At 37.7% G+C, this 12,220-nt stretch overlaps 1 protein-coding gene and 1 long non-coding RNA gene across 2 annotated transcripts in view; one reads left to right on the forward strand and one right to left on the reverse strand.

Annotated features, from left to right (window-relative positions):
- LOC134670037 (uncharacterized) overlaps positions 1 to 12,220 on the reverse strand; it is a 366,992-nt gene that overhangs the window by 145,175 nt on the left and 209,597 nt on the right. The window lies entirely within an intron of this gene.
- On the forward strand, positions 8,709 to 12,091 carry LOC134669772 (protein deadpan-like). Its single transcript, XM_063527400.1, has 4 exons — positions 8,709 to 8,750; positions 8,835 to 8,915; positions 9,982 to 10,074; positions 10,591 to 12,091. The coding sequence occupies exons 2-4, from the start codon at positions 8,841 to 8,843 to the stop codon at positions 11,581 to 11,583; spliced, it is 1,161 nt and encodes a 386-aa protein (XP_063383470.1). The 5' UTR covers positions 8,709 to 8,750; positions 8,835 to 8,840; the 3' UTR covers positions 11,584 to 12,091.

Here is a 12,220-nt window from a genome sequence, read left to right on the forward strand (position 1 = left end):
CACGTTTTTTTTTATTTTCTATATAAGTAATTAGGATGCGTTTATTCGTTCGCACAAAAATTGTCACCATCTTAGCGTATTATGAAGCTGGAATCAAAATCCTTAATCCCACCCTCAAGTAATATTTGTTTAATTAACGATTGATACACTAGAATTCACTAGATGATGGTTTTGTGTAGTAAAAATCCTCAATAGCGCTATCAAATTATCTTCAAAAAACCCTTGGACGCCAAAACTATTAAAACCAAATCGTCGAACGTGAAATCGAACTCCGTTCATGGTCTTCATCAAATGGAACTTTTTTTTGATGAAATGCTTGACTTGTTGATGAAAATACAAACATTAGAAGAGTTTACTTGATTTCTCATCGATCCCATCATCAGTACTGGATTTGACAAAAAAAATGGGACCAGGGCTGTAGCAAGGGGGAAGGGATAATGGGCAATGGCCTACTTTAAAATCCCATTGCCCCAAATACCATCGACTTTGATAAAAGTATAGGTATTGCGCCCTATCTGTAATTATGCCTGCCCTATATCTTAAATTCAATTCTGGCTAGGTTTAATAATACCTACTTATACTTTAAAGCAGTAAAATAATGTAAGGAACATTATTTTTCTGTCTAAAAGTCAATTTGTCCAGAATTGTTGAAGTAACGAAACAAACATTAAACATAATAAAAAAATAATTGAGAATCTCCCCCTCTTAGAATGAATAAAAAACTAGACATAATCGTAACTCTTGTAAGATCTAAATAACCCAGTGAGACATATTTTTAGGACAAGATATTTTTTGCCAACTTACCTCATCAGAACATCCTCGCGCGAACTTTATTTCACACAACCAAAAATCGCACAAAGAAACCAAAAATCAATAATGCAAAAACTTATTAATCCCGTATCCCTTGCCGCATTGTGTTACACAATGAGACTCAAGGTGCTTTAATAAAAGGGGCAACTGAGAAGGGCCTTCGCGGATCTTTCCCACAGTAGTGGTCATTTTGGTTGCAAGGTATTATGGACTTATGGAGTCGGAGGTTTGCGAAAAGAATTAGGTTTATTCGGTTTTTAATTGTACCTACCTACTTTTCTTTTACGTTATTTGGTTTAGTAAAATGCTGCAAGTTATTGTGCAATATTTACTTGTAGAATGTAGAGGTCCTACCTACGTCTCCTAGGCCAGCCTTTAAAATCATGAGTCATATTATTATGACCCAACAAAATAATATGCGTTATTAATCGTATTAATGCGTAATAATTACCGAATTAAATATGATATTTTACATATTTAAGTATATGCTTATTTTATTAATTATCCTAGTTTAGTAATCGCCTACATATAGGTAGGTATTGGTACTAATTACATACTAACTTATACTTATTGTAGGCACTAATTTATAAAATTTTCGGCAAATTTCCTATTTAATAACTACATAGATGTAAGTATAGCTCTACCTACGGTATTGCGTTTTAGCGACAAGACCGCCTTTTGTTTTAGTTTCTGTCCATGTATTGTGTAAACGGAGTCCTAGTAGGTAGTAAGTTAAGGTTACGTATCAAATGTTTGAGTTAAAACCCTGTCAAATAGATAAAGCGCTTTTTAATAGACTTTATTATTATGGGCATTTCATGTTTAAACCGACTGGCCAACTCGTAAAAATTGTCATTCGAAAATAAACCCTTTCTACTGCTGTTAAGTTACAAATTGGAATGTGTCTGCGCTACAAAAACAACACCTGTCGCTTATCGTGGGAAAGAGTCGATATAGGTGAACCGGGAAGGAACTTTATAATTTATAACGCAGTCTAATTTGGACTTTAAAATATGACAAATAAGGTCCTTTTGTGTTTGAACGGGGTCATAACTGTTCAGAAATGGTGGTGTATGAAAATGGCGATAGTAAATCAACCCCTAGATGGTGCTCTAGAATAGTAACAATAATGTTACTTATTGATACTTACTTCAACTGAACATATTTATGTAGGTATTTAGACTATTTACCTAGCTCTTCCAGAGTCCTGATTTTACTAGATTCATATAGCTCATATAGGTATCTATTTCAAATGGGTATTGGGGTTCACCCTTATACATAACTTACGGATCTAAGTTACCTACTTATTACATGCGTGTAGCTTGGATACTTAATACTTATCTATACTGAAATATGTTTGTCTTATTTATTCTTCTATTTCTTATTCTTCTTTCATCTTGACATCTTTGAAACCGTAAGGTCGCTATTAAGGTTTCGGCGCGTAAAAAAAAGAAAAATAAGCTAAATACCTATTTCCGAAATCACCATCATTAACTATCCAGAAGATCTTAAAATAATTACCTAGAAACTTAATTTATAAATCTTCCAAGAGTTAATCACTCATCATCAATAGATTTGATTTCCAAATATTAGGGGCACCGACAATGGCGTTTTTGTAGCATCCGGAGCACCCGGAAACTCATGTTTTTTTTTTTTAAATCTCATTAAAAACGGGTATGTTTTTTAAGCACCTGTCCACATGGGAACCAGAGATTTGAGGAAGTAGAAAAAGTCGTTTAATATGAGGATTAGTGTGGGAGAAACTGATTCCTATTGGAATTTTGAAACAATGAAAGTTGTGACAAAAAATGTTACCCTAGGGACAAAAACTCAAAAAGGTTACTTTTGGTTATAACTTTCAAGTCTTTTACGTTTATTTTGTATAGCTTCCGGTACAATGGATGAGCCAATATCATTTATCGTTGCCCTTCTTGCGTAAATGGGTATAAAGTTAACTTCGAAATAATCCATCGTTAAATTAAGAATAATTAATGGCATGTAAGTACTATTAAGTACCTAATATATAGGTTAGTGTAATTTTCCGGGTGGGTACCTACACCTACCTTACATCACCTACCTAAGTGCAGTATATGAGTGCAGTAGGTAAAATAATAGTAAAAACTAGAGATGCAACGGATAGTTGTTTGGCCGGATACCGGATATTCGGCCTGACCATCAGCCGAATATCCGGTATCCGGCCGCCGGATATCCTGTCAGCGGAACTATACCTACATTTCGGTTTTTCAGGTGCGCATTCTGCAGGTTTGACCTGTTTCCTAGTGATCGTTCGCGCGGACTCATTTCTAGGTTCGAAATGAGTGCGCCTGCAAGTCAATGGAATTATTAAATTATTTTAAAATAATAATCAAGTACGATTCTGACCGTGTCTGTTTCTTAAATCCAATTTTTTTACTCCGAAATCAAGCAATGTTACTATCCGGTATCCGGCCGGATAGTAAGATAATGGCCGGATAGGCCGGATACCGGATAGTAACCGGATATCCGGTGCATCTCTAGTAAAAACTACCAAAAACACGTTATTCCCATACATGTCATATGTCACATTTGCTGACCGCGCTCACCTTCCCTTTTCTGAACCTAATAAATTACATCCCTTCATCCCGGAGGATGTGGCCCGTTACACTACCATTCCAATTTATTTGCTACTTTATTCACCCTTATTCTGTATGCGTAAGGATGAAATTGACTTGATCAGACTGTATTATGATGCGGAAGTGAGTTCACGCCCGTTCACATGGTTCTGCGATGCAGGATTATGAGAAAAATAATGGCGGCTTTAGGTTATAGTTGGTTAAATAAGGTTTATCATTTAAGAAGCTTGTAAAGAATGTATCGTTATGATTACTGTGAGTAAATAGAGCGTTTAATCCACAAAGGTATTTTTTTTTCACTTTTACTGCCGATGGTGGAAAGATCGAAACTTTTTGCAGTTTTTCCAATAGGTATTTTATACCTAATTACGTAGGTAGGTACCTACCTACATTACATTACTGATACTACGAAAGTAATAACTTCATCGTCTCTTCGACTATTCATTCATATTTCGGATGAACACCGAGCTTGATCCAAAATTATAAAACTAAAATTACAGAAAAAACTTGCTAAAGAGACACTTAAAAATGAAGAGCTTTGTCACTCTATTTAACGAGATTGTAATTTTTCCTCCGCCAATCTCAAAATGCCACTTAACTCAAAGATTTCAAAAGTAATCATGAATATATTATTTTAGGCTCGATATAGTTACACCTAACGCCGAGCGAATATGCGCACCAACGAAATATGCACAAACCCCATTTGCGCACCTATATTCGGGCCCATCTCGTAGGGTCCGTAAGGGTGGTATTCCACCTGTCCAATGTCAGTGCGTCTCACTCTCTCATTAAAGCAAAATGTGAGATGCAATACACATAAATAAATTGGATAGGTGGAATACCACCCTAATCGCTGCTGCCGCTGTCAACTTTATTGCTATGACATTATGGTTGAAAATGTCGATTATTGGAGCTGTGTCAGCCACTGGAACCTCTACGTTAGGTACATACCTTCTTTATTTACGTATTGTTATGTTAGATGCTTTTGTTTTATACTGGATTACTTACCGACTCAAAATCGGAAGATAACGAAAGTTAATCAACAATACAACACCCCCATTCAAATATAATAGCATCCCACGTTAATTAAGATCCTTGTCGCATTTGTTAATTAACATCATATTTCCATACTCTAAAATACCATCAAATTGTTTCACGCAACGGTCAAACTTTACAAAACTTGCAACAGTTAAAATATAGTCCAGTAACGTAACTTAATAAACATTGCAGAGGGGAGACAGTCGTATGTAGAAGCTCAGATTATGTAATCAACTAATCATATAGGTATATAGGTAGTTTTACTCATGTCATGATAAATGTTTGGACTCTTATCAGTTATCATCACATGCAGTCTAAATATAAAGAACGGAATACTTCGAAGCGTAAAAAAGATAGGTAGTGCAAAACATTGTAAAAATTGTCAGCGAAGTAGTTGGCGCCACACAACATTTCATACGAACCAAGAGTTTATAATTTTAAGTTTCCATTCGAACACTATGGCTACCTACGTACCTACCTAAAAATGTATTATATGTAGCTGTACTGTTAGTACTGTACCTATGGATAATAGAAAAATTTCAACCACGGGGTTGAAAAAAAAATGTTTGTAATTATAGACATTGGGCCGGTCACGGCTTTAAACTTTCATGTTTTTTACATATTTATTAGGCAATTTCGCCTTCGAAAAGTCGGGCGGATTGTTCAAGCTCATGGGCAGTATAGTCGGGCCAATAGTAAACTTTTTGTGAAAAGTTCTTCTACTTAATCCTAAAGGACACATTTTACACGTTACCTATCCTCCTACGGCCCAGCCATACAAATAAAAATCCAAAATTTGCCACTGAAATATGAACCTGTTGTGTAGGAAATAGAGTTGATTTTGCGTTGTTTTGAACGAAACAATGCAAAAGCGACTCTATTCCATTTCAATATGATTTAAATTTGAACGAACTGAAGAAGTACTATAGGTAGGACCTTGGTCCTTAGGAGGATATGGGTAGTTAAGATACTGTATCCTCAGTACCGCGGTGTTCCCACAGTTCAGCACATCAGCGACACATGACATCGTATTAGCCACCTTTCATTAGCTGCATGCACGTCACACTCCGGTGACCACCACAACTTTACCGCTCATTTTAAAAACACCAAGCGAATTTCGCCCTTACTCCAACAAAAATAAACCTTTGGGTGGGTTTTTTCAACTCTACATAACTTTGTCAGGTATATCAATACAACTTTAAAAGTGTATGCGATCGAATGCTATTTTAGCTTTAACGCAATAGAATAAAGGTGATATTAGATTGGATTATCCTTAATTAAATGCATTTCTAAAGTGGTTTGGTCGGACCGTGGGAGAAAGTAATGATCTAATTAAATATGTATTTTATCCTTATTTTATCGTATGACGGTATGTGTAAAGGTCATAGAATACCGCACCTGGTGAGTTCACGGGTTTATTGATAAATTAAAATAAGAGGTAAATGTAAGGGGTACTTATAGTAGTGTACCCTATGATGGGCGTGGAACCAGTAATGGGACAAAAAACCACAAATCCTGTAAAATAAGTGTCTAAAAGTAGTTTATAAACACTGCCTGTATATTATCATAAATAAGAGTCCTAGAGCTGTTTCAGTTTGAATTTTTATTAAATTTGGTTGTTTTTTAAGAAATTGGCGTCAACCCAAAAGTTGTCGTGTCACTGAAAAAAAATACCACTATGAATTCTTAACAACTTCGCTAAGAGAGGTGAGTTAATTTATTAAATTTTAATTAATTAATACTTGATGAAAACTAGAATGTGTTTTGTTAATTGCATTTACCATGAGATAAGGTATACAACATACTATGTTGTGACTCCACAGATGTAAAAAAATAGTGGTATTTGGCCCAATCCCATTATAGGAGCTGTAAAACTGCATAGCTCCTATAATGGGACAATTTACATAATGATGCTTGCCATGCCATCATTTCATGTTTAAACAATACAGAAGTAAAATGTAGTTACGAAATATGTCAACCAGGAGGTATGCTCGGACTTCGGATAAATTAATATCGTTTTTCCAAACTTTCATTTAACTTGCCCTGTTAGTTAGTGTGGGTCAAATCTTGGTAGCCGAGTTTGATCCACTTTCCGATTTCCGATTGAGTTGAAATTTTGTATTCGTAATTAAATATGCAAATCGGATGATAATGCAATATTATGATAACATGGACCAGATCTGATGACCTATTTCAATATTTTATACTGATAGAGCAGTGTCCATTACTGAGGGGCCCATTACTGGAGCTTTGGTGTCCATGACTGGAGAAAAATAGCATAGTTTTAATTTGTTAAGTATGTGGAAACTCATTGCAGTATCTTTGATACAACACGCCTGAAACATGAAAGACGGATAGGACTTTCATCTTTCAATACGCTAAGCGGTAGACCATTCACATGTATTAGGGAAATATCACAAATACTCCAAATTCCCTCTTAAATGTCCCATGACTGGTGCTGTTACTATAATAGGTTATTTATTTGGTATCTTGTTACGGTAAACCTTTAAGGATTTAATTTGTTTGTTTTGGAATGAAGAGGGAAATGGCTTAATAGTAGACAAATATTTCTATTTGTTATTAAATATGAAGTTAAAATAAAATTGAACGAATTTAATAACTTAGATTATATTTCATTATAAGTCACAACTTCACGAAGTTTATTTTGCAACTAATGTTTCAATTAATATTCATACCAGGCGTCCATAGGCCACACGGTGATTGCTTAACAACAGGCGGCCTGTATGCTTGTTTGCCACCGACGTGGTATAAAAACTACATTAAATATAACAATAAAATTAATAACAACTAGTACGCTATATTGTGCATTGCTGAAAAATTGCCCATAACATATAATACAGTGGTTAAGATTAAGATAAGTACATAGGTACTTTTAGTACTTTACCTATTTTTGAAATTGTTGCATTCAATCCATCAAACAAAATGACCCATTTCTCAAAACTGCAAATTCTAACTCAGACCTAATCGCAAAACGACAAAAACACCTCACCCTTTGCACCTTTACACATTCCCACACACCGTGAGAACTACCCCCGCCTATGAAGTACCCAGTTTCAACTCATACAACACCACGGCAAAAAACTCTGCACTTTGTTAGCGCCCGACCCTTCACGGTAGAGCGCACACATAATGTTTAAAATTTAACCGACAAGGTGCGACTATAAATAAATGTGTAGCTTGATGGGTGCGCGTGAGTCGATCAAGTATGGAGTTTTTTTGCGAGCGTTCGGCGCGCGGTTATTGTGGTACTTTATGGGTGCGCGTGCGGTCCTGCATTCCCATGCTATACAGGATAAGGGGCAGCGGATGTAGCTTCACTTTGGTGAAGTTGGCATAGGTATTAATTTTTGTACCTAATTGATTTTAGGCTATTAGGTATGGTATGGAATAAGTTTATCATATTATTTTTAAATGTACCTAAATGTATGACTAATCTAATAATGAATACTTAAATAATTTAAATGTAAACCTAATGAAAATAAAAATGAAAATATCTAATTTTAACTTTATTTATTAATAATTACTAAAAGACATAAACAGGAATATAAAACTAAAACTAAAAATACCTATCAAAATTTGGTGTCTTCGGGAGGGTGCCCAACACGCAGGCAGCGTTCCCGCGCTGGATTGCGATTGCAATTCTCTGCGCGAGAAAATTGCCCGCGCGGGGATGGACGCCCGTTGCCTCCCTCAGCCTTTTCCCTTTTCCTAATGAAAATAATGTTGTAACAAGTTTAACAACTCTATATAGGTAGGTATATATAGGTACTGATATGTCTGATATACATATAAAAGTTTCATAAACTAATGATCAAGTTTTTGTTCAGTTTACCATAACTTTACAAATACCTATTACAATTAAATAAATAAATAAATATTAAATTTAAAAAAATACTGATGTATCTCTGTATCAGCATCTATAGGAAAAAATCGCGTTGAAAATAGTCAAGAATCTTTTTTCTGTTGCTTACATTTCTTATACAGGAATCGAACCGCACACACCCGCTACTCCCAACCACTACGCCACACTCAACAGGTTACCCGTAGAGCGAGAGCGCACGAAAACAACGCATTCCCATACAGTTCCCACCGTAACCCGCCCTTGGTTAGAGCGGGACAGCTACAGTTTGCTACTTCAATTCATAACAGGGATAATACAGGAAGACCCATTTAATACGTTACGTTGGTTCATTCATTGTCATTCTGCGTACGAGTGCCGTCCAGAGCGGTCGTGTCTGGACGACTGGTCGTGTATAGACGACTGGTGGAGTATACGACTTGTCGTGTATAGAAGACTGGTCGTGTATAGAAGACTGGTAGTGTATAGAGGACTGGTAGTGTACTACATAATAGTGAAAAATGCCGTGCAGTGAAGATGACGATTCGCAAAATGGTTTTGCTGAACAGCAAATGTCGAAAGCCGAGTTGCGAAAGGTGATTATTGTGATTGTTTTTTTTTGTATTTTGGTTACATCTTACGTGTACGTGAGACAGGTTAATGCGTAAAATCAATTATTACGCAATAATAATTTAATTCGCGAGTTATCTGGTGTAATATAAATGTAAAGAAATATATACAAAAACAAAGTGAAATACATAATGCAAACAAGGACTTTTCAAGTGTTAAAAATTAGTAGAGAGTTCTAGACTTCAATAATCTAAGAAGATCGTTTGCCTACCATGCGCTATGGGTAGACAACAAAGAAAATATTTAGGTATTTCAGTAAAAAAATACGCTTAACACAATATTATCAAACAACGTCCTAAGAAAACTTTTAGTTAATTAATGCACATAAGCCGCTCACTGTGTAGGTACCTATACCAAATATTAATAATCATAAGCGTTAATAACGCAAATAAACCGACCGGCACAACCTTCAAATCTTCAAAAAAAGAGCGTATTCCTATCTTAAATGCCGGCAAAGCACTTACAACCCCTCTGGTGTTGCAGGCGTCCATGGGCGACGGTAATCGCTTACCATCAGGCGATTCGTCTGTGCATTTGCACCCTATATCATAAAAAAATACAAAACAGCAGAAATATATTGTAGGTAGTCCTCGTTGACTGGTTTACCAATAGTCTAGTCATTGCCATTTCTAATAAAATTTCAAATGTAATTGCACCCTACCTTGATTAAGTGAAAGTATATAAATCTTTCCAAAATTTTCTAACGACTTTTCTAACTTTTTTCACAAGCACGCTGTAGGTATACCTATGTATAAAAAGTAGGCGTGATAATTTTTAGGGTTCCGTACCCAAAGGGTAAAACGGGACCCTATTACTAAGACTCCGCTGTCCGTCCGTCCGTCCGTCCGTCACCAGGCTGTATCTCACGAACCGTGATAGCTAGACAGTTGAAATTTTCACAGATGATGTATTTGTGTTGCCGCTATAACAACAAATACTAAAAAGTACGGAACCCTCGGTGGGCGAGTCCGACTCCGGTTTTTATATATACCTATATAACTGATGATTTATGCTCTGTCTCCATCGTTGCAGACCAACAAGCCGATCATGGAGAAGAAGCGGCGCGCGCGCATCAACAACTGCCTCAACGAGCTCAAGGACTTACTCATGGATCCTGAGAAGGACGTAAGTTATTCCATCGTTAATACCTACCTACTTACTTATTAAAATAATTAACTCTTGAACCCTTTTACGGTACTTTAACCTCTACTCTATAAATATGTTCAGTTGTACCTCAAACGTTTACCCCCTTATTCATAAACGCGGTACAAACCTCGAATTTATACCCCCTCTTATTCATAAACGCGGTACAGTCAACGGTAAAAATATGGGTGTACGCAACTTACTCAAAAATATGTCCCATAGTTCTTAATTCACTGACATAAGAGTTATGGGACATATTTTTGAAATGATTTGTACACCCATATTTTTACCGTTGACTGTACAAACCTCGAATTTATACCTACTGGCAAGGATACTGAAGGCGGCAGCAAACTGAACAGCCTTAGATAATAGTCTAAATACTTCATATAGACATAGGTAACCGCTACATTAACAATCTTAACTTGTAAACAGTCTTCGAGACATATCTTCGTCTTCCATTCCACGAGCTCAAAAACTAACCCACATTTCCATTTCCAGCCAGCCCGCCACTCCAAGCTGGAGAAGGCGGACATCCTCGAGCTGACCGTGAAACACCTCCAGACCCTCCAGCGTCAGCAGCTAGCCGCCGCCATCGCCGCCGACCCCGCCGTCTTACACCGATTCCGAGCTGGATTCGGAGATTGCGCCGTCGAAGTACGGAGATACCTGTCCAGACTTGCCAGCGTCCCTACTGGATTAAGACACAGACTGGGGAATCATCTGACTTCGTGTATAAATGGGATAGAACGCCTAAACAAACCTAAAGACTATCCAGCTTTAGTCCCCGACCCTTTAAGACTGGACGATGAAAGACCAAGCGCTTTCCACTGCGTTCGCGCTACGCGACCAACAAGCCCACCCCTCAGCCCTCTCTCATGTGACTCCGCGTGCGATTCTTCCACTGAATTAGAAACTCCACCACGACCAGTCCAAAAATTCCCCTTCCCAACACCACCCAGCAGATCAGCCTCAGACCAAGACAGCAGTCCAGAAACACAAAAACCCACAGTATCATCAACTACAATTTCTCCAGAAACTTTAAAGCAAGAAGCTTTAAGACACAAGAAATATATGGAGCCGTTATCAATAGTTATAGACGTGGAAAACTATAAGATAGGAATCGACGCGTCACCGAAGCGCGCTGTTGACTACTCCATAAGGCAGAAGCTAAAACGATCTGTGACTGAAACTACTGGACCTGCGTTAAAGGTCTTAAGACTAGAGCCAGAAAGACCTACAGAAAAACTCTATGATTTGTCGACACCAGAGAAACGAGCACCCATATACCCCATAAGGTTAACGTTACCTGAAACTATACCAAGTGCAGTAGAAAGGCCGTCATTCGAAAGACCTGTCAGTTCTGTAATCACGCATACAGCGGAATCGTTGGCGCAGTCTAGCGTGACACAGGAAAGGTTACAGAAAGAAGCGGACACCAGTTCAAAGTCTCCGGCACAGGGGACGTCTTCAGAGATGTGGAGGCCTTGGTGATGCTCCGCCAATATCCTTCCCGATGGGAAGTTCCCATATGCACTGGGATTCATAAATATCTTCTTCTTCGTTACACTCTTGACAGAGTGGTCGTGGCCATTATGTAGACTTTTGAGCGACTCGTTCATAGACTAAGGAATCCTCTAGACCGAGTTTAGAGCAATTATTTCATGCAACCGATGATGCCAAAAATGCGGGGATGCACGGGACGAGGTGAGCGAAATCCCGTGCCGTGATTGGTCCGTTCAAAGACATGAACGTCACAGAAAGACACTTTCGACTCGAACATGGGGTAAAATTACCGTATGCGTGGCAGAGCGGGTAGATATATAGTCGCGCTACCCCTAAGTCTGGAGGATGTTTTGTCTGTGGACTCGTTTAACGACACTAAAGCTGGGCTATAACCGCGAAAATCGAAGTTCGCAAATTGCAGGCATTTTTCACTGTCACTCTAATTACGCCTTCATTGGAGTAAAAGAGAAAGATCCCCGCAATTTGCGAATTTCGGTTTTCGCGGTAGCCCCTCTGGTTTCATAAATAGGTACAGTCTCCAAGTTGGCCCAGTGGAATGTTTGTTTTATGCCCGTGAGGTCTAAAGCCGTGTATTACAAATCCTAATACCCTTAATTTAATATTT

Source organism: Cydia fagiglandana, chromosome 13 (genome assembly GCF_963556715.1).
Source record: "Cydia fagiglandana chromosome 13, ilCydFagi1.1, whole genome shotgun sequence".
In the NCBI taxonomy this organism is placed as follows: domain Eukaryota; kingdom Metazoa; phylum Arthropoda; class Insecta; order Lepidoptera; family Tortricidae; genus Cydia; species Cydia fagiglandana.